Source organism: Bemisia tabaci, chromosome 4, assembly GCF_918797505.1.
Source record: "Bemisia tabaci chromosome 4, PGI_BMITA_v3".
NCBI classification, from domain to species: domain Eukaryota; kingdom Metazoa; phylum Arthropoda; class Insecta; order Hemiptera; family Aleyrodidae; genus Bemisia; species Bemisia tabaci.
Genome location: NC_092796.1, coordinates 9,791,579 through 9,818,544, shown reverse-complemented (window position 1 = coordinate 9,818,544; position 26,966 = coordinate 9,791,579). Strand labels below are relative to the sequence as shown.

General features: G+C 39.4%; 2 protein-coding genes across 2 annotated transcripts; both read right to left on the bottom strand.

The window, feature by feature from the left end:
- Positions 1-81: 81 nt before the first annotated feature.
- Positions 82-3,708, bottom strand: LOC140224359 (uncharacterized). Its single transcript, XM_072299028.1, has 2 exons — positions 2,801-3,708; positions 82-1,045 (listed from the first exon to the last, which is right to left on the bottom strand). The coding sequence occupies exons 1-2, from the start codon at positions 2,877-2,879 to the stop codon at positions 654-656; spliced, it is 471 nt and encodes a 156-aa protein (XP_072155129.1). The 5' UTR covers positions 2,880-3,708; the 3' UTR covers positions 82-653.
- Positions 3,709-14,716: 11,008 nt separating this feature from the next.
- LOC109043340 (uncharacterized) lies at positions 14,717-19,770 on the bottom strand. The gene is made up of 2 exons (XM_019060533.2): positions 19,583-19,770; positions 14,717-16,684 (listed from the first exon to the last, which is right to left on the bottom strand). Exons 1-2 carry the CDS (start codon positions 19,646-19,648, stop codon positions 16,358-16,360), a joined length of 393 nt encoding a protein of 130 aa, XP_018916078.1. The 5' UTR covers positions 19,649-19,770; the 3' UTR covers positions 14,717-16,357.
- Between the last annotated feature and the right edge of the window lie 7,196 nt (positions 19,771-26,966).

The window sequence follows — 26,966 nt, the reverse complement described above, 5'->3', positions numbered from 1 at the left end:
CAGATAATTTTGAAAATAGGAATAGAAACGAAAATTTAGATTTTTAAATACATATAGTAAAAGTACCCTTAATTCAAATGAATGCGGTATATTGCGTAGCCCATTTTCAATTTAACGAGCTGAATCCTTTCCAAAAAAAATATAGTTTCCTATTTTGGAACATTTCCCATAATGATTATGATGATTACTGCATTTTAAGGTTACTTTAATGAAAACTGCAATTGAAATGAAAACTTCCATGAAAAATTCAGCTTTACGCAAACTTCAGGTTCAAATTTACCAATAAATACTTGGAAAAAATTTGAAACACTTTCTTTCATCCATCGCACTGTGTGCAATGAAACGATTACGTGTACCGGTTCAAAGGCTATTTTCTATAACATTCATGTTTTCTCGGGATATGATGCATGAAAATCTAGGGAATAATACTCCAGTCCTAGGGAAAAACGCCATATGAACATTCGAGAGTTGCCGAATTTCCCCGGATAAAACATGTCTTTTCGAGGAAAGTTATTCCATATTCCTCCTTGAGATATTCAGATATTTTAAATCATATTGCGAGCAAAAATGTCTGACAAATTTGAGGGAAAATATTCATAATTTTCCGAGTAAATTCATTTCTTATTGAAATAAATTTCGCAACATCTAAAAGCTCATACGGTGTTCTTCCTTAGTACGGCAGAACAGGCCCCGTAAGATATCTGCTTATGGTAAATATCAACACACCAACCCTCTGTGAGCACAGGATACATAAGCGACGAGGTTGAATCGTCCCCGAAGCCGTGGATAAGGATTTTGGACTGCCTCTTGGAGTTGAAATACTTGAAGACGGGCCGACACGTAGAGTTCATCTTGCCGACCTCTGGTTTCTTTGTATTTTGACGGGTGTAGAGCAAAAACTTGACACTGTCTTGGACGTCCGGCTCGGAACCAGGCAGCAACCCATCCAGGATGGCTACCCTCACATCTCCCCGACCGTCTGGCATGAGTGTCCATTTAATCTCCTCAGAACTCTCCATCGGCTGCTCACGCTGTATCCTGGAATCTTGAGAAGTTTGAACAGCGTTAATAAGACCAGGATTAAAACAAGGGGAAAAACTGGAAACAAGGCCAGAATACAATAATAAAAAACCCGAGACGTTTCGACTCAAAACTGAGTCATTTTCAGTCGGTAAATACAAAAAAAATAAAAATAAAAAATATCGATGAAAAAACCTGAAATTTACATGTTGGTGGCCGAGTAGGTAGGTCTCAGGGTTTATTATAGATATTTTTTAATTTTTATTTTATTTTCGGACTGAAAATGAATCAGTTTTTAGTCAAAACGTCTCGGGGGTTTTTTATTATTTTACTTTAGCATTATTTCCCGTTTTCCCCCCTTGTTTTACTCTAGTAACCATTGTCTCTGACTGCTTCGTAAACATTTGTATCTATCTGATAATAAGACCGCTACTCAAAGTAGATCCTCGGCTTTGGCGCAAATAATTCTGAGCAAGATCAATGGATTTCAAAATTAAATACCGAGGTTAGTTTTTTTTTTTTTTTTTTTTTTTTTTTTTTTTTTAATTGAAATATGTGTATCTAAAACAGTCATCAAGCATCAAACATTTATTTCGAAAATCATCCGACAAAAATTTACAATACGGCCGAAAGTACTGTTGTCGATTGATCATTACCGTTGGAGTATTGCTTGGAGCATATTATACATATTTAAGTCAGTACAGACCATGGTCTTCCTCTTCCTTTGTCCAATTTTTTTCATTTTTTTAAAATTCAGTTTCAACGTATTTCCAAATTCGTATTTTTCTTTGGTTCAATTAAAAACAGCCTCTTTTTAGTTCATTCACCCCTTCTATCTCTTATCTAACCCCTCAATTATGATTACTTTATACCGATAAGATTGGAACTCTACAATTCATAGCGTGACTGATGATGTCACAGCGGCTATAAAAGCCATCACTGGCCTTAAATCGAGGTCCTTTTCCAGTTTTTAGACCCGGAAACCTCTGTGTCATGCTCCTCGCACATTTTCAGGCATTTTTCAGTAAAGTCCAAGTTTTTTTTTTTTTTTTTTTTTTTTTTTTTTTTTTTGGGGGGGGGGGTTAAGTGAAGTTTATTAAGAAAGGTTACAATTTATGTCCGAAATTCAAAAGAAGGTGCATTGTGACGTATTATAGTTTTCAGTAGTATAGTTTGTCAGCAGGTGGGATGGCTGATATCAAGCCCAGAGAAAGATCAGACACTGTTTTATATCCTGCGATTAATGATGTTTTCATGGGTCTTAATGTTTGTCTAAGCTTATCTAAATTTTTCTTAATCTTTAGTGTGGGGGCCCAGATCTGAATGCCGTATGAGATGATTGATACTACTGTGTTGAAAAAGAGAAGTCTTTTATGAAAGGATGGTCCATTTGTGTTGGGCATAATACTTCTGAGAAGGTCCAAGTGTTACATTCTGAATTGTTTCATAAACCAGTGTATATTCCCGCATCTCGAAATAAATACTGATCGTCATTTTGTGAATCTTATGTGAGCAACATTATTATATCCTCCTCTCTATTCAACAAAGTGCCTTTAACTTTCATAAATGCTCCTCATTATTTTTAACATTTCTATCGGTTAAAATTTTCATTTTTTCAGGAAAAATGTATGTCATCAGTTTATTAATGCTATATTCCAGCACTATCATGAAAATGCAGGTTATATACTCGTGTTTTCATTAATGGGTGGTATATACTATGACTTCCTAGCATACTATTAATATCAAGAAATAACTCGGGCACCTGTAACGGAATACTTACTTTTCAGTGAACTAGAATCTGAATTCCACAAAGATTGGAGGAGAGTTGACAACTGTAGGTATAATGCCGATAACTTCATGTTTGTTCTTTTTCTTGAGATTCTTTATTCTAGGTCAATTCATTTTTAAGATAAAAGGTATAGGACAGTTTTTTTCACGCCACAAAACACAATTAAGTTGGAATTTTTCAAACGAAACAAATTGGTAAAATACGCAAGAAAAGTTTAAACAAATGGCAAGTACTGTTTGAGTATTTTAAAGAGATTTTTACACTATAGGTCCAACTGAGATGCATTTATGAACATTTGGCTTACTTTTCAAAATGCGTTAAATTTAGGATGGAGAGAGGTTGACGACAAATCGTTACTTTAAAATGTTAAACTTTCACCGTGATTTGTTTTCCATTAAACCGTTTTTTTTCATAATCGATATGATTTTTTGTTACTGTGTACAAGTGAAAACACGTCACATGTCAGGTGAACAGCACATACAAGTTTCGAAGCTCAACATTTAAGAGATGTCGTAATATTTAACGAAAAGGGCAAAAATCACAAAAGGGTCAGTCACACCAATACTGCACTCGAAAAGTTCAAGGAAAAAGTCAAGGATGCCGGTTGGCAGAGAATAAAACACAATGCACTGCCTATTAGCTCCTTAGCGAAAAATAAACGGTGATTTGGAACCAAGTGAGCGGAACTGAGTAGTCGGAAGCGCTTCGCGAGGGGACTTAGATAAAAGTAATTGTCAAAACAAGTAATTAATGTTGTCTGCCGAACCTATGACACAGAAAACCACGAGCCTGTCTGTGGCCGGCAAATCGCTGCAATTTGTTTTTTAAACGTTACGTCTAGTGAATCAGAATCTTGCTTTTTTAGTTTTTTACGAAAAATGCTAAACAAGAATATCTGCTTGAGGTAATCCGATGGACGCCATACTTTGTGTCAGAACGGCATGCGATGTATCGCATCAATTTGCTCCATTTTTCCAGCTACTCGTCATTTTTCTCCAATTTTGAGAACGCAATTCTATTGTCAGGATACTAAAGCACTCACTTACCAATTTTAACAAAAAAAAATCAACATAACAAAGACAGGTTTTTTAGAGAGAAAATATCGCATTCGAGTGCAGTTTCGATTTTCGATATCAGTATCAAATGCGATTTTTTCTCTCACTAAAAAAACCACGCCTTTATTTCGTTGAATTCATTTGTTAAAATTGGTAAGTGAGTGTTATAGTCTCCTGACAACAGAATTGCGATCTCAAAATTGGAGAAAAATGACGGGTAGCTAAAAAAAATGGAATCAATTGATGCGATACATCGCATGCCGTTCTGACACAAAATATGGCGTCCATCGAATCACCTTAAGGCGCTTTACGTCCCTACAGAGTCTTTTCGCCGCAGTAAAATACCTAGATCGTAGTTCGATAATTTGACGACAACCAGATCATCCAGGACAGTTTCAAGTTGGTAGCCGAAGGATTACGGAGATCTGCCATGCTAAATCTACACTTGAAACTTTTATAAAAAAAAATTTAAAAAAAAAAGAAATTTGTGGTATACGCAAATTATTTCCTTTATTCTTCTTGTTTTTATAAGGTTTTACCAAGTTAGAAAGAGGAACACTCATGACACTTCGTAATATGGTTCATTACGAGTGATTTATGCATTATTAAAATGGCAGCCTCGTATACCCTCCTTCTCCTCCGTATATTAAAATCGTGTAAATACAAAACCTTTTTTAGAATCGTAAGCAGTTTTAAATTTTCAAAAGCCCCTACCCAAAAAATAGAGCTCCACCTTTATACTTTACAGTTATTATAATGATTGGTTTTGGAGGCTCATTTTTTTATTTTGGTACTTTAGTTCTTTGTCTACTAAAAACATTCAAAGTAAATGTATTTTTTTTATCATGATAAAAAGTCACTCGCAAATTTATAGTTTCGTTTACTTATGATTATTTCATTGTCTCCGTGTGCGTAAGAGTCTGAATTCTCTAAGAGTGGCCGATCTAGCTACGGAGCAGAACCATCTCTGGCGCAAAGGTGTTAGTTTTGACAAGACTGGGTAATATGTAAACACAGCTGTATGTGTGTTTTGCGATGTGCGAATATGAAGAGAAAAGAACAGATCGGCCGTCACATCGGGTGGCTGGCTCTAGTCACGTGCATGTTGTCAATGAGTGCAAAAAACTACGCATTTTGAGTAAAATCCTATGAAAAACTTTGCAGCATTACCCAATAAATTAATTGGAAACTGCAGATCAGCCATAAACTAGTGTACACGCATACGTATGGACTTCACTAACCTATAGGGGATATTTTCGCAAATTTGCTCCAATTCCCCGTGAACAATATTGATAGGGGATGTCGTGGCAACATTGAGGCAGCATTACTTAGGAGACAGTTGCAAAGGGATATTGCGGTTTGGTATTAGCAAAAAACAGAGCTTTAGGGGTTTTTTTGTCTTGGTTCAACTGTGTTTCAATCACCTGCGTGACAGTTCTTTGGTCAATATTTTTCGATTGCTTTCAATATTTCCAAGCAACATAGTATCGCAATATCCCCAGAAAACAGCGCCTAAGATATCGCACGTAATTAATGGCCACAAATGACCATTCTTCATCCCGGAAGACGTTTAACTCATACGACTAGAGACTAGACTAACATGGGCTTTTCAGGCCCTAAAATCGGAGACCAGAGATCCTTCACTGGTGTTTTGGTATTGGTGGAAGCCTTTACTTTCGGGACTTCAACATTCAACTAGTGACCTACCTACTAGGTTGATGGTCGGTTAAAAACGTGGTGGAAGTTTCGTTTCGGAAACAAATCAAAGTTTGGGTGACTTGTTTGGCTCATGACGTCACCCGAAGCTCATTATCCACATGGTAGGTAAGATGACTGTCGCTCCCTTAAAATTGTTCATGAGGAAGTTCTGAATCCCCGAAATTAAAAGCTTTCACCTGTCGCAAAGAGACCAGTGGAAGGTCTCTTCTGCCGTGATAGCGATGAGCGAGGTATGTGCAAAATTAAAGTTTTGAGAAAACGGGCTTAGAAGCGTGTGACCGGAAAATTTTATCGAAAGAAGCTTCCGTGCTTTGTCAAATTTTAACTAATCATCCTAACGACTCCTAGAAATCGTTTAAATTACTAAAAATCGAAAATTTTATTTCAATCACATAAAGAGGGTATTGCTCATTTTCATGTTAGGCAAGAAAGCTGTAAGTGCTATCTTCTGCATGCTTTCGTGGTTGCGTTTTGGACACACAAGAACGCATTTTCAGGTTAGAAATTGGCAGAAGAGGGTTTGAATTTACTTTAAAACACTGTTTTCATTGGTTCTTCGGAGGGAAAATGTCACTTACGGCGGTTTTGCCTGAAACTACGTCATTTTTTTGCGCTTTTACGGCTTTCTTATGTCTTGATATCATACAATTAAGATGAATTTTGCTGTTTTACTGATACAGATAACCATTTCTCTGGCAGAATCGACTTGAAGATTGGTAGAATTTACCATTCCTTCACGCTGTATTATTTTATATTGTTGTAAGTTGAGGCTGTTATAGGTTGAATATTGCACGTTATTTCTAGGATTATTTTTAAAATTTCGGGTTGTAAAATTTCTGCCGCTTTGTATTTCATTAGTTTGTTATTATTTTCAGTTACAGGATTAGTATTAATTTTGTGGTCTACTAAAGGATGCTTATCCTGGAGCTTGGGATTTTTTTTTCAGTGTGCAGCTCTCTCCGCTATCACTTTAGTGTAAGTGGGCGTGAATCTCTTGAAATTCGAAGGCCCCAGCCCGGCAACGGAGGAGCTAACGCGGGCAGCGGCGGTGAAGGATCGCCAACGTCCGATCGGAGTGGGAGCCACTCGCGGGGAAAAATTAGAAACAAACATCGCGGAGCTGCTTTCGCTGTAGCCGATTAATAATTGTCGAATTAATTTTATTTCATCGCCACGACCCCGCAGCCCGAGCATTCGTCTTCCCGCTCAATTTGTTAATGCACGATTCAAGGATTCTTAGCCCGATTGCCGTCATTTGTTTCAGTCCTCCGAGCGCGACTCCATACGCCGAGTCGGGGACAGGTGAGGTGTACTGCCGGCCTAAGGAAAAACGCCGTATGAACGTTTCAGAGTTGCCAAATTTCTCCGGATAAAGCATGTAATTTTGAAGAAAGTTATGCACATTTGGACCGCGTTAAACAGAAAGGAACCAAACCACATCAGGTATTGCCAAATTTAATTGGGCAATTTAAGTTTTTACATGAAAACCGTTGTGCGGATTTTTGTGCAAATTTCAGTGAATTATCTGCACAGCACGAAGCGAATTCCCTGAAATTTTCAAAGTAATCCGCACAAACTTCTTTGTAAAAAATTAAATTGCCTCGTTAAATTTGGCAATAACTGATGTGGCTTGGTTCCTTTCTGTTGAACCCGGTCCATTTGTCCTTGAAAGTTTCAGATATGTTTGGATTGAATCACGAACGAAATTGTCTGAAAAATTGGAGGGAAAAGACCTACAACTTCTCCAATAAATGTGTATTTTATTGATGGAAATTTGGCAGCGCCTGATGGTCATATGGCGTTTTTCCTTAGCACGGTAGAGTTGCTCAGTCGCCGTAGATCCTGAAGCCATCCCCCCTCCCCCTCACGAACTAGAAGAAAGACACTCCGAGAGAGAAAGGATTCATGTAATTGTGACGAAAGCACTCTGATCTTTGATCAATGAAAAAAAGTGAACAAATCGATCGGATGTTTTTTTATTTTTTTTATTATTTATTTTTTTTTTTTTGCAAAAAGAACAAATAAAGAATTGATTCGATTAAAAATCAATTTATCTTCAAAACTGCCTCGCATTGGAAATACTATCCCACTGATCCGAATGTTACATAGGTGAGGTGTTGGCTGGTTTTGGTGGAATGCACCTTCTTCATTTCCCCTAAAATGAGGACAGATTTTCCGAGAAGGAAAAATAAAATTAAAATACGTTCGGCGTACTGAAGCACGTTAAAGTGTCTAGGTTCATGCACATTCTTTCTTAGCTGTCGTCACAAGAAAGAAAATACTAATTTTTATCCCAAACTTTGAGGAGCTATAACGGGCTAAAAGTTCGGGCCGGAAATCTATTTTTTTTCTTGATATTAACGAGAGTTAAGAATGCAAATTAGTATAAACTTAGGCAATGCTTCGTTCTTTTACACGCTAAGCGCATTTTCGACTAAAAAAATAAAAACCCTAGCCATACTTTACGAGGCGTTGCATAATGAATCATTCAGACGATCATTAATGAATGAATGTCGGGCTAAGAACTTTGCTCGGCGCGTTTTTACAAATTAAGATAGGATTGCTCATCTGTTTAGTCATCAGTCAAAATTGATGATCGATTTGACGAATTTGAGTGATGAATATGGTAAGTAACTTTCACACTATTCGCGCCATTCACTATGAGATAGGACAGGAATCTCTAAAATATCGTCTCCACCCAGGCTCTTATAAAGTCGTGATCCTTCTTTTCACGTGTTGGGATTCAGCCCGCGCACACTAAGGGCACAGTGTAAATAGAATCGTAATATAAATGGGAGAGCTGCGCCATTTTCTGGTCGACTAGTTCCGAGCCCAGCAGCCTGATTGTTGAAACTTTAACTGGCTTTGTCGGCACGATAAGACAAGACATAGCCCTATTTGCGCTGTGTAATATATCGATTTTCGATTCTTGTCGTGCCGACATAAATTTCAACAATCAGGCTGCTTTGCGCCGAACTTCGGTCACTTTTTGAGGCATTTTCGAACCAAAATGGCGATGTAGAATACGTAGTAATTTCTATCATTTTTGTTTACATCGGATGGCCGGATCCCCCACGTATCGAAAACAATCGATCATGTATCAAAAAAGTGACCCGGCGTGACACAGGAGTCTCGGAATTCGGGACCTGGAAAATCCTGAAAAGTGGCGTCAGCTCCTCCATTCACATTACGACTCTATGATTGAAGGACCAACTCCCTCCCCTCCCGCAGAATGACTGCACTGGAAAAAAAAAAAAAAAAAAAAAAAAAAAAAAAAAAACACATTGGATCTAGAGTCCGGACTCTTGAAAACATTGACAAGAAAAAATACTCTTGATTCAATCAGATTTTTGCTTAGATCAAAAGGAAATCCGCTCAAATTAAGAGGCTTGGTTCTTGATTGAAGCAAAAATCCGATTGAATCAAGAGTATTTTTTCTTGTCGATGTTTTTAAGAGTCTGGACTCTAGATCCAATGTGTTTTTTTTCCAGAGTGCATGCAATGTCACTTTCTCAACTTCGCAACGTCGATTAAAATATGCTTAATCTCTTTAGGCAGTCAAAAGGTCCCTGCCTAACTGTAACAAACGATTTTAAAATGAAGTAGCTGTAACGACAAGACGGATTAATATTTGACCGAGTTCCAACCGGCCTCACCGTTCACCTGCCTCCGAAAAAATCTTCCGTTTAATGTTTTGTTTGTAATTTGACGAAAGACGTTCCTATCAATCTTCATTATCCAGCCGATTACAGAATTCATGCAGCTCTTATCATAATTTTTGTATTAAATTTCTCTCTTTTTACGATGAGGAGGTTGCGATCTCGTTCTCTCTCGACCGTCAGTGCCCGGCGCCTGGTACAAAAACGAGAGGGTGTGGTCTTTTTGCCCAGCCTGACCCTACGCCACTCGTAATTCAAGCATTTAGATAATTTTCATTTTTATCTGCCGCTAAGTGAAATTCCTAGTTGCTCTCAACACTATTATTAATTCACCAATCTGTTTCCTCATCGTCAATTATCTGTGCAAGTGGTGCGCGCTCGTGGACCACTGTGGAGTATTTGAGGAGCCGCGTACTATTATGCTACCGTATTTGTAAATTATTCCTCTTCGGTACCCCTGATATTTCAGGGTAATTTATTTATCCAGCTTTTACATACTATTCTTTTATCCAATTACCTTTGTTGTTGATGTTATTTCTCAATTAGGCAATCACTTAAACATTTAATGTGGAGACTGATTAAATATTACTTTCCCTCGCAGTCGTTGTTAAGTAATTATAAATTAAAATTCATGTATTTACTTCTAATGATGCGCATCGCATTTACCTTGAACCATTTTTCTGCCAGAGGACTCATACATCGAAACATCATGATTTTTAATTCTTTTTATCCAGTATGGTTTTTTTGGTCCGTTCTTAGATATTCGTGGAAAAAATGTCACTTGGATGTTGAGTCATGATAGCTATCCCAAGTTGAAAAAGCTGGGCATTTCGTCGATTTCCAAAAGTCCCGCCGGTGATTCGGCAAAATACCTTAAAAATTAGAGGAATGGCAAACGTAGTTTTGATACCACTATAGCTGCTTGCAGGAGGGCGTTTTGCCTACCCCGTCCGATGAAGGAAATTCCATCTGCGCGAAACGGAGTGAACGAACTATGTCGGTGGCTGGGATTGGATCATACCTCTGGCGAAATGCTTCCGCTCGTTCATTTTGCCATAAATCTGTAGGATTGCAACAAATTACCGTAATCAACGTTTTATGTGAAATTTGTGTGCTTCACGATGTGAAGCACTTAAATGTGTGGGCCGGATTTACTTACTTGCCGCCCATGGGCCGCCTGTATTTTGCCGCCCCCTTCTCATTCGTTTTGAAACATCAACAAAAACCATCAAGTCAATGTGCCGGAGGGAGAGGGGTGCATTAGACGCGTTTACTCGTGTTGGACACATTTTTTGCGAAAGCCCTGTCAACACTACTAGCAAAAAATCACGGAACTTGGCGCGAAAGTCAAGTTCCGTAAACCTATATCTGTGTGGACAAGGCCCTCCATTTATATGAAATGAACGGAAATATTATGAAAGTACGAACATAAATGTGGTTTAATAATTAAACTTCCACCGCCGCGCCGCGCTGGAGGCACTGTGTTTGGCGCAATGCGTGAAGTATTCCTACAGTCTTGTATGCGCTATGCGTTTCACGGTGACCGCTGCTGCACGCACTGTGTTTGGCGTAATGCGTGAAGTATTCATGCAGTCTTGTAGGCGCTATGCGTTTCCCGCCGCCCGCTTCTGACCGCAGCGACCGCACTGTCTTTGACGCAATGCGTGAAGTATTCATGCAGCCTTGTAGGCGCTAATTTGTGTTATATGCCGACCGTCGTGCCGCGCCGAGGGTTTCTCCTTTTCATCTCAAGTTCTCGTCATGATTGTTCTCTGCGCCGCGCCGTTCCAGGCCAAATTCCGTGTTCGGTTTCTCTCTTAGTCTTAACTCGACTAATTAAAAGTGCTGTCTACTGTATCACAGAAAGACGACAAAACTAGAGATATACTCTCAGGAAATGAGAGATGTTTTCACCTTTTCTCGATTCTAATTCGTTTTCTGAATCCGATTTTTCCCCATAGCTACATTTAAAAAAATTGCAAAATTTGCCGCCATGGGCTGCGGCCCATGTGGCCACCCTCTAAATCCGGCCCTGCTTTACTTTCTTTTTAAAAAAAAAATCTGGTGATTTGAATAAAACTTGCATGAGCTTGAAGTTTGTTGGTATACAGCGGATCAACTGTTAACTAATCTTGATCGATAAGAATCATCGCTTCGGTAGAGATTGATCGATCAAAGTTTTTTTATAACGACTTTACGGTCAACTTGCGGGAGGCCGGTCATAGGGCATCAGCTTCTGCTTAACGCGATCCATTTAAGGACCTCATGATACGTCATGCATTTTAAACAATTTCCAGCTTTTAATAGAGATGTTGCTTGTGTGAGGGATTTGCGATTTGACTATTGATTGTTATGTAAAAGTTCGCGAGAAACACGATGGTGCCACTGGTTTTCTCTGAAATCAACTCCCAAGCTCAAAAAAAGCTCTCAAGTTGAGGCCAATGTGGAGGGGATATCCCACGCTATCCTGAGAGTCCACATCTACATCAAGACAAACTCTCCATGCAAAGATAGGGAGCAAATACATTAGCAGTGATGCCGTGTTTTCAGTTTTGGAGTCCCCAAATAAAGTGGCAGCCCTGTCAATGTATTTGCTCCCTATCTTTGCATGGAGAGTTTGTCTTGAAGTAGAGGTGGACTCTCAGGATAACGTGGGATATTTCCTCCATTTTGGCTTCAACTTGAGAGCTTGTTTTGAGCTTGGGAGTTGATTTCAGAGAAAACCAGTGGGACTATCGTGTTTCTCGCGAACTTTTACATAAGAATCAAGAGTCAAATCAGAAATTCCTCACACATGCAACATCTCCATTTCCAGCTTTTAATTATCAATATCGCCTCCCAAATAGATCCATGATGCTGTCCTATATCTTCATTCCTTCAGAGTTTTCACGAATGCATGGAATGAGGCCCAGCTTCTTTCCATCCTGCCTCTTCCAAACATTGCTCTCGGCGACGGGATTACCACCTGCGAGTGGCGAGTGCGAGTGGCGAGTGCGAGTGGCATCTGCAACTGAAGCGCTTTTGGCTTCTGCCAGCTTCTGTATTCTGTATGTGTCTGCTCGGCTGTCCGTAGTGTCCGTCATCGGTGATCATAGTCATTACGGGGTAATCATGACGTCACGTGGGCACCGACCGCCGCAACGTCCATCGAACTGGCGCGCCGCCGCACACTGCCGCGCCCGATGCCACGACGTGATGCCACCCTTCGGCCATCCTCCCAGATGCTGCACTTCTTGCCCACTCACGCAAAAGTATAGCCGATGTATTCAGCTGTTGTAAAACCTAAGCTCAAACATCGTTTCCCTCTCGGAAAATTCATCAAATCTTACGTAGATTCTTTTTGGATCATTAGAATTTTCCCCAAAAATCCCTGAAAGTCGCACATTATGATAAAAATACGTTGCGTTTTATGCACGGAAGTTTGGGAGATACATTGAAATAATTTCAACAGTATGACCCCCTCGAGCAAATAGAAAATATTCCCGTCTTTCGATTTGCAACATTCACAAGATCAGCATTAAAGTTACGTTAGAAGATTCAAATATTTTACTTTCCAATAATACTTGAAACATTACATGATTTGACTCAGAAAAAAAATTAAATTTAGGAATGATTGATTGATCGAACAATCGTAAGGTGATCGATTGTAGATAAATTCATCGCAATACCAGCAGCTTCAGCTTTGTAACGCGTTGTTGTGTCCGTGCTAAGGGTCCACGGGCTTTTGGTTAACTCGATCAAATTCTTCACACTTTATGAAAATGTCGTGTTCATTTTAACGAATAATCAGCAGAAAAGAAACAGCGTTTAATCAAAATTGATCGAAGCTCCAAAAAGTTTGTAATGAATTTGAGAAACTGTGATATGACTCTATTGCCAAAATATCGCTTGGTTAATTGATATGTATCTTGGCTATATCCTACGTTTTTTGAAAGCCGTCAAATGCGATGCAATAATAGAACTTGCACTGAAAAAGAAGTATCACGATCTCAACCATATTTCTAGCTGATTTTGGCGCCAGCCATAAGAGTATTTTAGCACCCGCTATATAAAAAAGTGACAGCACTAGCCAGCGGTATAGTTAATCCAATCGCACTTATGCTGACTGTGAGGGCACCAGCTAGAGGTATGGTTGATGAAACCACACTTTCAGCTGACGTAACCGTACGTACCTCTGGCTTGTGCAACTACCCTAATATCTGGCGCCAAAATCAGTTAGGAGTAAAGTTCGGATTGTGATTTTTTTTTCTGTGTGTGTGAAACTGTGGTGCAGCCCATTTCTTTAATATTCGAGGACTTTGTGTCTTGACCAACGGTAAGCTTTGAGGAACGGACCTGCCCCTAGCTGAGCTGGCAAAAGCCTCTTAGATCCCTGCCAGGAATTCATCGTAGGCACCTTTACTCGAATTGATTTTATCAGGTATTCATGAGGACTCCGGAGGGGTGGGGGTTGCGGGGAGGGCGGAAGGGGCGGAAAGTAAAAAATGCGAAGTGATTTAAGCATGCGCAACTAATTAATGCCCTGCTCCTGAAAGTCTGGAGCAGGGCCGCCGGGCAAACGGCTACCGGACTTCACCATGAAATAAGTTTTAATCACGAGGTTGGCGTTGCAGCGTTTAGTGTCAAACCGGAGGCGCGAGGTTGCCGCCTTTTCGGGTTTTACACCCGTGTCCGGGGTGCTTTCAAGCGGGTATTTGAGGAAGTTTGGGGACCCTGCGCAGGGCCTCGAGCGAGAACTGCGAACTGCTCCGGTGTGCTTTAATCTTTGCTCTCTATAAATCGGCTAACCCTTATGCTTCGTCTGAGCCCGCGGGCGCCGTGAAGATGGCGGGCCTCGGAAGAAAAATGTGTGTGTTTGTGATCAGCGTGAGAAGATGGAACTTATCTTCACCTAGGCGGATTCTTATCTTTAGGCCTTGTCTCCGCGGAGTGGTACCGCGGGATTTGTCCCAAGGAAAAATCCCACTTGCGAAGTCAGAAAAATATCGAGTTACTCAATATTTTCCCCAGTACCAAGGACGGTTCTTGTGCCCCTAGTAGAGATATTTGAATCAGTGAGAACGGAAACACACCACTCATACATCAGGAAAAGGATAGGGTTAGTGAAAGAATGATAAATTATTATCTTGTTCAAGTGATTCTTTCTTTGATTATACTTTTTGTTTTACTATTTCACCTGTAGTTTAATTGTGAATCGGGTTCAATGATTATTTTAATACCAGTTAAATACTAGATTTCTTACTTATTTAACACCGCAGAAGTTCTCGTAGGAACGCGAGAGCCCCATCCTGTGGAATCGGTAATCTTAGGTCAATTTTATCGGTAGATTGCAAAAAAAAGTTCAAGTTTCAATGTTAAGTCATTTCCGTCCACTCGTATTGACGCACACACAAGTCCAATGAGTTGAGTGCATAAAACATGAACGTACACATATGTATTGGTACGAGGTATCATGGAGACATTAATAACATGGATTTAACATCTTTAATAATTTAATTGAAAATTCATAAATGGAGAAAACATTGGTAACGGTAACTGAACAGTGACAACGAGATTCGAAAATTTTGCCATAGGAAAAACAAACAAAAATTATTTGATCATCTAAATCAAAATGATATTTAATGAAATCGAATAAAGAAGAAAGAACCGGGTTTTTAAACTACAGAATTTGATTTTGCCAGTCAATTTCAACGACCAGAGCTCTTTTACGGAATGGAAAATTGGTCACCCCAAGTTAGACGAACCCCAAATTCACATACGAGTAGTATAGATTCGCACCCTAGGTCTCAAAAAAAATTCGAATTCAGACTATCGGGACCATTTTTAGAACCATAATTTCTGATTAGTCCTATTTTTGCTGAAAAAATAAAGTTTCGTAACATGAAATGTTAGCTTGAGGTGCAATATGCGCTCTCCAGTGGCGTGGCGTGTTTTGCGCTATATCGATTGATCTGCCATTTAAACCTATGGAAAATGATCGATTATTAAGGTGTTTAAGGCGAACACCCTAATAATCGATTCTTAACCACAGCTCAAATGGGGAAATATCGATAATCGATCATTCACACCACGCCACTGCTCGGTTCGATTTACTGAACCTCCATCCTTAACTGGACGAATTTCTGCCAAACGGAACTATGAGCATTAAGACATGAACCCTGAGACCCATGAGCATATGTGCATAACATGGCTCACGTCATAATGCACATATAGTTCCGTTTGATATAAATGCATCCAACTGATCTGCAGAGAGAGTTAAGATGGCCGAAATGTTGAAAAAGTTCGAGGGCCTGAATCAATCCGTAGAGAGAGGGTGGTTGCATGAAATGAAGGTGAAGGCACCAGAACCGGAATCACGGTTACATGAACCGAGACAAATATATTCGATCGTATGAACTGCAGTTAGGTGTTCCATATCGATCGAACTTTCCAGTTTGAAAAACCGAGCGTAAGATTAGTAAAAGTACCCCTCTTTTTCTCAGATCGGTTCAATCCAAAAGTTTAGGTTCGAGAACCGATTTCGAACGGTATCGAGCTCTGGAACCCGGTTAATGCCTATAACCAAACTGTTTTTTTTTTTCTTTCTTTCTTAGTTTCTTTCTTTCTTTTTTTACACAATGAAAAAAAAAGTTCGGCCGTGGAAGCCGTTCTCACCGGCTATAAAGATATACTGTCCGCGTTCCGGGCTCAGAGGCCGCAAGTTCCTGGCGTAACACCTGGATAATCGAAGCTACCTGGAACTTTCAGCATCTGAGCCCGGGATGGACGGTATATCTACACTTCCGTGTTAAGGAAAAACGCCGCATGAGCTTTCAGGCGTTGCCAAATTTCCTTCGACAAATCCCTAATTTACAGGCGAATTTGTGAATATTTTCCCTCTAATTTCTCAGGTAATTTTGTTTGTGCTTTGATCTAAAGTGCCTGAAAATTTCAAGGAAAAATATTCAAAACTTTTCTCAAAAATTAACATTTTATCGGAGGAAAGTTGGCAACTCTCGAATGTTCATACGACGTTTTCCCTTAGCACGACAATATATGACTCGTAATTTTTCTTTTCAGTGCAGAACTTTCCCTTCTCTCTTCTTGGTGATCATTGCTATAAACTGTGTTAAAATCTACTTGGCCTTGGGTTCAGCCTTGAAGTTCTGAGCGCAGTGGCAGAGGGGTTTCTTCTCGGTTTCCGTGATGATCATGCAGGTCATCTTCTTCTGTTCGTCGTTTTCGCACATGACGCCGGCGATGGTGGCGCAATCTTCCGGGCGCTTGATGCTCTGCTCCATGAAGAGATACTCTGCCGCGTTCTTGCACTTGACCAGGGCTTGCATGTTGGCCTCCTCCGTTGCCGGCGCATCGGCGTTGTACTTGGCGCACACGTTGCTGCTCATCGCCTCCGTCAGCGCTGCCAACCCGATTTCTCTGGCCTTGTCATCCTCACTGTCACCCTGCAATTTTTCACATTAATTTAGCGAGGATTGTATATCACGGAAAAAATTAAATTGCTGATTTAACAATTGAATTGCTAAAAAAAGTGACTGCAATGTTTCAAAGTAGATTTTACAACACAAAAATGCTACTTTAACCACCCCCGTGAATAAATTAGCTTACAATAGTGATTGAAGTAGCATTTTTTGTTAATCTACGTTGAAACATCGCAGTCACTTCTTTTAGCAATTTAATTGGTAAATCAGTAATTTAATTTTTTCCGTGTAGGATGATCTAGAGTACCTAGACAGCGAGAGTATGGAAAAATCGCTTCATGGAGAGCATAGGGCCAAAAAGTGCAGCCATTCTTTTAACCAACTTCTAACACACAAAACGTCACTGCTAGTTTGCAGAAAGCAGAGTCTGCAGATTTCAATTCTAACCAAGATGACCAAGAATGAGTGTTAAATTAGTGTTCTTCCGCAAAAATGAGTAAATATATGCAAAAGCTAAGTCAAATACGTACTTAATAAACGACAATCCCTAATAATTGTATTAGTAAATTGGTCTGGATACTTGAAATTCAAAGTTTGGCTACATTTCTGGGCCCTAGCTTTGTTCGCAGAGGCATCGGTGAAGGCCTGATGGAGTTTCGGAGTTTCTCATCTGTCTATACTCTCGCTATTTAGATGATCCTTCCATGAGAGTTCTTCACTTCGACAGGGCTAACCATGGTTCAATAAACTTACCCTAGAGTGCCTTTATACGGGAGAGTGTTGCCATTGCCATCTCAATCCTATTACTACAGAAAAAGTGTGCCGCTCTCTGACTGGTCGGCTATCATGGAGCTCCAAAGTTGGACCAATGTAAACAAACCCCAGCCCCTCCGCTCCTGGCTTGGCGCAATATAAACAAACAAGATGGAAACAAAGTTCCTTAAAGTTCTAGGCGTGATTTTGGATGCGATGGAAATTTTAAATAATAAACTTCTGAATTGAGTTCAGATCGAACTTTGATGGATACTTTTGCCAAAAATTAACCTTTGAATGTGATTATCATTCATTTCTCAGCCGATAACACATGTTCCTCTGGGTCGAGTTTGTTTATATTGGTCCAACTTTGGAGCTCCATGATAGCCTAAAATTGATGAACCAATCAGAGAGCGATTCAGCGATGGCAATTCTCTCCCGTATATAGATACTCTAACTTACCCTACTAAATGCTGTCATGTTTGTACCATGTTACACTGGAAAAAAAGTCACGGGTTATGTAGACATTCCGTCCGTACTATGCTCAGAAGCCGAAAGTTACGAGTGCTGAGTACGTAGCTTTGATTGCTCCGGGTGCTACACCCGGAACTTCCGGCCTCTGAGTTGATGGTGTGTCTATATAGCCCGTAAGTGTGGCTTCCAGGACTGGAGTTCAGGGCCGGATTGAGGGGGTGGCGGCCACATGCGCCGCGGTCCATGGCGGCAAATTTTGCAATTTTTTTTAAAAGTAGGTATCAAAAGAAAATCGGATTCAGAAAAAAATTACAAACGAGAAAAGGCGACAAAATCTCTCAATTCCTGAGAGTATAGTACTTTCTAATTTTTTCGTCTTTCGGTGATACAAGAGACAGCACTTTTAATTAGTCGAGTTAAGAGAGAAACCAATCACGCAATTTGGCATGGAGCGGCGCGGCGCAGAGAGCCATAAATACGAGGACTTCAGATGAAAAGGAGAAGCCCTCAGTGCGGCGGTTGGCACGTAACACGTATTGGCGCCTACAAGACCGCATGAATACTTCACGCATTGCGTCAAACATAGTGCAGTCAGCAGCGGCCGACGTGAAACGCATAACGCCTACAAGATTGCATGAATACTTCACGCATTACGTCAAAAACAGTGCGATCAGCGTGAAACGCATGGCGCCTACTAGACTTCATGAATACTTCACGCATTGCGTCAAACACGATGCGTTCCGCAGCGGTCGGCGTGAAACGCATAGCGCCTGCAACCTATGAGCTGGCTAACGATAACCTAGGTACGCTTATGACATGTTGCCAAAATGTTACCAGCATGATAACATGTTGACATACATAAGAGGAAACTACATAACAGATGCTCTAATCAGACTGATGTAAATAGACTTTTATCAAGTGGTTTAATGTGTTGAACTTGCCGAGTGATTTTAAAATGTATGTTAATTAAAGAAACCCCAGAACAAGCATTAAATTGTGACGAATTTTGCAGAGAATTTTTATCTGATGGGATCATTTATTCGTCAAAAATTATGAAAAACACAGGATATAATTTTAAAAAAATTGTAAGTGCCTGGGCAGAAAATCAAAATTTGTGATGAAATTATTTTTATGAGAAATAAATCACAATTCACTCAAAATTTGCACCAAAATAAGGAGAACTGGACACGGACATTTTCAGAAAGGTACAGCTCTTCTCCGCATAAAAAACCCCCCAAATAAATTGATGTCTGGTAGAAGAGCGTATGAGTATACAAAACAATTCGAAAGGAGAAGCAAAAAACGGACTTCCTCGTCAAGGAAGATGACTAAGCAATATACTGAACATTTTTTGGACGCTTCAAAGGGTGTGTCATCATCAGTTTAAGAGAGTTTCGAAATAATTTTGTCGGTGCAAAAATGTTTTGTGCCATTGAAGGATACTTTGAAATTTCGAACTTGCGCCCTTGGCAAAAATTAGGAAATTGAAGTAAATTGAAACATTTTTAAGTATGAAAAGGAGTTTTAAAGTGAGTTTCAAAAATGTAGCACACATTTGTTTAAAAACCTTCAGATAAATATAAAAATGTATATGCATTGCCATAGCTTCTTTCCAGAAAAAAAATGTTAATAAAAATAAAAATTTTGATCTTAGGCCCTTTCGTCGGAAACCGCTTCAAATTCATAAATACTTACCGCGACAAACAGAGCTACGCACGATGTCAGGGCTGACACCAACAGGAACATCTTCACAGCCTCCATGATTACTACTTAGAACTTCTTCGGTTTGGCTTTAAGAAATAATATCGAGAGCCACCCACCGGCTACAAACACTGGAGAGAACTGGACGTTCCTGTCGAGAGAATATCGCGCCTTATACGTGAAAGATGGAAATCGTTTTCCCAACAAAGTTTGCTTTTGAATCTCATGACATTGATGTTTGTCCTTGGCAGGCACTTAGGGTATTTTAACTGCCACTAGATCACGCCTGGTGGACACACGTGCATGTTTGCCGAATCGGCACAATAGACTGATTTAATGGCAACATCATTTGGATGTTTTTCACCATTCGATGATTCCGATAAATTTACTGATACGCAGTTCTAACTTTACTATTTTTATTTTTTTCGAGTTTGCACAAGCGATGTTTTTACGTTAAAATGGACCGTGGTGGTCACTAATTAGGTTTTCAGAGTTTTCAAGTATTTTTGACGAATTAATGAACTAATGCAAAATTTTTGACTTTTTTCATTTAAGATTCTCCATAAAATCGTGCAAACAATAAAATCAATTATTACATTCGTGGAGCTACTGGGACACAAATTTTAAAGTTGGCTATGCGTAATTGATGAAAAAAATATTCTGTCGGTTACGCATGCCCGACACGACATTTTGTGGTCTTGAGACCTCAATATTTAAAATTCCTCATAATTTACCTTCATGAGCTCGTGCGAATTCACAAATTTAAAAAATTCTCAAAGGTAATTGTATTTTATTTCAATTAGTTTGTTATCAGTCTCTGAAAACAATAAAATCAAACTGGAGATACTGTTACTCTCGTTATTGTGAAATCACACACATTGACATATTCTTCGGGCTATTGACTGTTTTGATCTTTGTAATCATTTTAATATCGGCAACAATGTCAATTGAATTAATGGAGAAACCAGCATAATCGCGGACAAAATGATTATGATAATTGGTTGGGAAGGGAATAGCTAGCATTTGATGCAAACTCCGATTCGGTCTGGCGTTTTTGTCGGATGCGGCCAAGAATTTGCGGTTCCAGAAAAATGAATAGAACTCGGACAATCAGCGGAGTTGATGTATCATTAACTATTCTCGCGCCAGCGTCACTGTCACTTTCAAAGCTTTCATAGCACGTGGGTACTTTGCGAAACTATTCGGAAGCAGGCCTGAATTTGGTTCATTAACGCGGTTTTCCAGCATAATGATTTAAAATGTTGAATGAAGAGGCGTTCAAACTTGCAAAACGTATACTTATCTACAAATCATGAAAATTAAATCGCAGACTACGCGAACGTGTTAAACATTCATTTTTAAACACAAACTGATTGCGATTGACACAAGGGTCGTAAGACTGTATGTTGGAGTTGTTTAGCCAACGTGCGTTAAATTCAGCATGAAGCTGATACCTCACTACAGAGGAAAAGAGCTCACACACAAGCATAATTTTCCCTCAAAGAGAGAAAATTCAGGATGCTACGCTGCACTGAGGATTGACCCAACAAGGCCGAAACGCGTCTGCAGTTGCCTTCCTGAATGGTTGTCTCTAAGTGTTGCATCAAACAGCGTATCTCTTTGAGGAAAAATTATGCCTGTGTGTGAGCTTTTTTCCTCTGTATAGTGAGATATCAGCTTTATGCTGAACTTTTCACGCACGTTGGCTAAAAAACTCCAACATACCAATTTATTTTTAATTTAAAATCATACATGCAGCCATGCATGGAAAAAGGGACCTTTATCCACAAGACTTTAATGTTGAGATTGAGGTATCGTTACTACAGCATACGTAGATAAAAAATAGAATGCCAGTGGTTATCGAATTCTCATGCCCTCAGGCAATCTTGTGGCCAATAACAGATTTCTGTCGGTCTTGTTAATGTATCCAGCTCCTATAACTATATGGTCACATGATCAACGCTGTTAAAAATCTATCACTGGCTTTTGAATTTCTTGGGGGATCGTGTGAGAGCAGCCTTCCAGTAAACACTGCAACAATTATTTTCTATTTTCTTGTAGAGGAATCCTCAGTCCATATTTTGGGACAAAAAATGTCCAAAAATTTCTTACCAAGCCGAAGTTCTGAGACAGATTGAAGTTAGCAGCTCAAATTATGTTGCTTTGAAGAGGAACCATTTACTAGAATCCCAATCCGTCGTGTTCATATGAAGCACTAATTGTCGAATTACTATGCAATTTTCTGTCATCGGTTGGCACAAAAATTGACAAAATCTTGCACAACTCGCGGTAGGATTTTTGGAGAGATTTTTCAACCTACAATTCCTTTTTTTCTACTCAACTCGACGAAAATCATTCTGGTGAATATGTTGCCTTACTAGGCTAAGGTCGATTAGCTCATGAGGAGTCTCGAAACAACACATATTGTTTCTTAAACAGATTGAAAACTATATTTTTTAGCGTACCCATATTTTCTTCTTTACCTACAAGTATACACGTAAATCTCTGCTCTATGCAACCATTCCATTATTCAGAGATTCAAGGAAATCTCTCGATTAACTGGACGACATTAGTCTACCAGGAGTTGCATTCATCAGCCCGGCAACATTTCACACTGCCTTATTTTCTCTCGTTTCATATCATTTGCAAGGAAACTGAGGAACGTCATTTATTGAGATTCTCCGTGAAATTCCCCTGAAAAGAATGCATTCCCAAAATTTCAAGGCTGAAAGTTTCTTACTACTCTTTTAATAAAAATAAACTTAACAGAAAATTAGGCAACTTGATATCGTTACCTTCAGGTCAAAATATCACAAGCGCCATGCGACGTTTAAACATTTCCATCGCCATTTTATTTTTTTACAGAGGAATTCTTCAACGAAGCTGTCCGCAAACACTGAATTGTCTTTGTGCTACCGATAAAATTCAGTGAAACTTTCAAACAGATTCAACCCAGGGCCGGATTAAGGGGTTGGCCACATGGGCCGTGGCCCATGGTGGCAAAATGTAAGGGGCAACAAATTTTGCAATCTTTTTTAATGTAGGTATCAAAAAATGAGAGCGAAAGATCGGTTTCAGAAAATAAATGACGGACGAGAAAAGGCGACAAAATCTCTTATTACCTGAGAGTGAAAGTATAGTAGTTTCTGATTTTGTCGTCATTCGGTGTTAGAGACAACACGACACAAGAATCCAGGTATGTAGTTGGCAGTTTTGAAAACGCCTTCAATTGTGGTGTGATACCTCACGCATTCCGGAGAGTACGTATAGTTGTATCACTGCACCTTAGCGATGCGATTGAAGATGTATATTGAATCTGCCTCCACGCTAGCCTCCTTGGTCTTAATTTGCCGTTTTTGCAGTTTTGATTGCAAGAGTGATCAAGTTAGGATTGGATGGAACCAATACATATTTTTTATAGAAGAATAAAAATTTAAAAAAAAGAACAAGCGTTAAAAAATACAACTGAATAAAAGGAACTCAAATCATCAATTAAGCGCAAGAAAGTACAGTAGAAAATGTGCATAAAAAGCTTAAATAGAACGGGAAAACACCTGAGAATATTACACAAGCATAATCAACTGGTGCAAAATCCATAAACAAAAAATTAAAATAAGGAGATGTGCTCAAAACTGTTGCACTGGCTCGTTAAATCAGTCATCCCATTTATCTCACGATCCGAGTTTCATACCTTTAATTAGTTGAGTTAAGAGAGGAACCAAACACGCAATTTGACCTGGAACGGAGCGGTGCGGCGGCAGTCGGCATGAAACGCATAGCGCCTACAAGACTGCATGAATACTTCACGCATTGCGTCAAACACACTGCGGTCAGCAGCAGTCGGCTTGAAACGCATAGCGCCTACAAGACTGCATGAATACTTCACACATTGCGCCTACACAGTGCGGTCGGCGCAGCGGCGGAAGTTAAAATTTTTAACCACATTTGTGTTTGTTCTGTCATAATTTTTTCGTTCATTTTTTATTCATGGAAGGCCTTGTCCAAATAGGGATGGGTTTACGGAACTGAACTTTTGTTAGTGTTGACATGGCTTTCAAAAAAAATGTGCCCAACACGAGTAAACGCGTCTCATACACCCCTCCTCCACCGGCACTTGATGGTTTTACAGATCGTATTCGACAGATCACACAGGTGATTTTATATTGATTTCGATTGGTTCAATATGTAAACACAGCCTCAAAAGTCAATTTAGAAATATGAGGTAACGGGTCTTATGCTCTTATGTGATCAAATTTTGCTTCTCTCGAGTACCAAATGGCAATGAAAAGTGAAATTGTTAGGAATTTTATCATTTTCAGCTTTTCCAAATTAAATCTTAATATTTTTGTTTGAGGTTATGTTCTATTGTTTTGAACCAAACGATACATCGAACCTTCGTCGAATACGATCTATTGATGTTTCAAAACGAATGAGAAGGGGGTGGAAAAATACGGGCGGCCCATGGGCGGCAAGTAGGTAAATCCGGCCCTGATTCAACCAACAATTTCTCGGTAAAAAATAAAATGGCGGTGGAATTTTTAAAACGTCGCATAGGGCTTGTGATACTCTGGTCGGAAGGTGACGAGACGATATATAGGCAAACTAATTCCGGTTGATGCAGTCCACTTCCGACAATATCTTAAAAAAAACCCTGATGTTCCCTCAAGCCCATCTTTAAGAATTGAATATCCAAAAAAAGATATTCCTCGAGGGAACTGCAGTCACAAATACAATTAAACGAGATGTATCCGTGAGGTGTTAATGCTCCGGAGTCCGTGGAATAGGAAAATCAATATATTAAAATCCGAGTATTTACGATTCGACCACGCCTCCTCGGCTGCGAGTGAAAATAATGGAAAAGCATGCGGTTGCGGCGGAGGCCATGAAGAGGGGAAACTCATTTAAGTGAATGATCGTGCTTGCAGCGATCCGCGCCTCCAATTAACCACCGGGAGAATTGGAAAATGATCCGCTCCTGAAAAAGGTACAGTCTTACGCGCCGTTGCCGACCAGAGAAAATTCTATTATAGAGATCCTGCACTTACAGTCTGATCAATGTATTATTCAGGTGCGGTAGTCTTAAAGTTAAGGGATCACGACTTCTTCTCACCTTTTGATGATTGATGAGCAACTTATTGCGGATGTAATTCACCAAATAATGACTGATGAATGTCGGGGTGAGCTGTATGGGCGAGTTTTTTCCCAAAATAGGTTCTGTCAGACCTATAGGCCTGGATACACGCTCAAATTTCCGTCAGTTTCTGATCAAAATGATGACAAAAATGGCGGTCGAGAGTTATCTATAGTGTTATCTAAAATTAATTGAAACAGCGTGTTGATTGAAATAAGCATGAAATTAGCACGGTTGTGTGGAAATCAAATGACGGATGAGACCCACAGTTCCATCATCTACCATCAAATTTTTGCAGGCCCCAAAAAATTGATGGTAGATGCGGAGCGCACCAGTCACCATTTGATCGGAAATTGATGAAAATTTGAGCATGTATCCGTGCCTTATTGCTGAACACTTTCAACCTCAGTCATATTTAAGCGAATATGAGCGTTGATCTCCAAACATAAATGTGCGAAGTCACTAAATTGTACTATCTCTGTTCATAGAAAATCTCTATTGGAAATTACCGACCAAAGTGTCAGTAGATGAAGATATGCTTTCTTTAATCAATTATTTTACCTAGTTATTGTGGCCATTCACGTATGAAACAGACCAGGAGACCTCGGTTTGGGAGAATTGAAAGAAAAAAGAAAATTAATTCACATCAGAGCATAGCCATTTACTGTCAGCCATTTTCTGTTTTACTGCCATTTTTGGAAAAAAATGCCCAAAGATTATGAAAACTATCAAAGTTATGATGGTAAAGTTACGGTTTAAAACATTTAATTCGGGAATAAGGTATCAAAATTCTAATATGCCTCACCGATGGTGGAAATTGACATAATTAAGCTACGGATTTCGATTGCAGCATATTTTAAAATGTCCGCTTATGATCACTTTTTTCTAGGGAAAACTGTTCGACTCTATAGCGTGAAATAATCAGAAGATACACTTGAAGGAACGAAAAAAATCGAAAGAAGGTCTGGAAATATATATTTTTGTTGGTTAAATATGTATAACCAAATTGTAGTTATAGCGGTTTGAAAACAATGGTTCGAAAAAAAACTAGTCTAAAGCTTTGTCTACCGGATCCAGGGGGTCCGGGTCCAATTTAAATTTTCTTTAAAGTCACTCATTTCTTATTCATAGATTAAAACTAAAAACTCGTTGAGTATTGACAAAAGAATTAACTCATACCAATTTTTATTCCTCATAGATGCCGATGGTCTGGTCAAAGAGTTTGGTTGCAGTAGATATGTAGTCTCTGTTGCAGCATCATATTTTGAAGGCGTTTCATGGCGCTAACGTGCAATTGGCAGCTTTGATTGAGAGGTGAAAGTTCTTACAAAGGACGGAATATACATATATCTACACAATCGCAGGGTTTTGCACGTCTCCTGCCTCTGTCAAACTTATCAATGATTGTTCCTATTGACTAACATATTCCATGTCAATATTAATCGGTGAACTATAAAAACAGGTATTGTAAAACGAACAGACTTTATTTGAGACAAATTTTCATTCAAACGCTAGAATGAGTAAAAGACTCCCAAGATGACCCAGAATTCCATACAAATTCTTCCATTCAAACACACTCATGCGTGTCAAATGTCATTTGCTGATCGTCGCTTCATGCAGAATGAAAATTATGAGCCCAAAGGATCGACATAATCATTAGCTTCTCACTTCGGCATTTAACAAAACGCTTGATTTGACGATTGGCTTTCAACATACTGACTAATTTTCAAAAACAGGTAAATGCAAAATGACTTGCTTTGAGTCAACACAAAAGTGCTTTTAGATTCCATCCAAAATTTTGACTTAAAGGAGCTCAATAGTAATAGTGCTACATTATAAAGTTATTTAATATAAATGGAGATGTTGCCTGTGTGAGGAATTTGCGATTTGACTGTTGATTCTTATGTAAAAGTTCGCGAGAAACACGATGGTCCCACTGGTTTTCTCTGAAATCAAATCCCAAGCTCAACAAAAGCTCTCAAGTTGAGGCCAAAATGGAGGAGATATCCCACCCTACCCTGAGAGTCCACGTCTACATCAAGACAAACTCTCCATGCAAAGATAGGGAGCAAATACATTAGCAGTGATGCCACATTATTTGGGGACTCCAAAACTGAAAACACGGCAACCTCGCTAATGTACTTGCTCCCTATCTTTGCATGGAGAGTTTGTCTTGATGTAGAGGTGGACTCTCAGGATAGCGTGGGATATCCCCTCCATTTTGGCCTCAACTTGAGAGCTTTTTCT

Excerpts from the sequence above, each read along its gene's own strand:
- LOC109043340 (XM_019060533.2), bottom strand. The coding sequence starts at position 19,648 with ATGGAGGCTGTGAAGATGTTCCTGTTGGTGTCAGCCCTGACATCGTGC. Across the intron at positions 16,685-19,582 it reads GCGTAGCTCTGTTTGTCGCG|GGTGACAGTGAGGATGACAA; the intron begins GTAAGTATTTAT and ends GAAAAATTGCAG.
- LOC140224359 (XM_072299028.1), bottom strand. The coding sequence starts at position 2,879 with ATGAAGTTATCGGCATTATACCTACAGTTGTCAACTCTCCTCCAATCT. Across the intron at positions 1,046-2,800 it reads AGATTCTAGTTCACTGAAAA|ATTCCAGGATACAGCGTGAG; the intron begins GTAAGTATTCCG and ends AAACTTCTCAAG.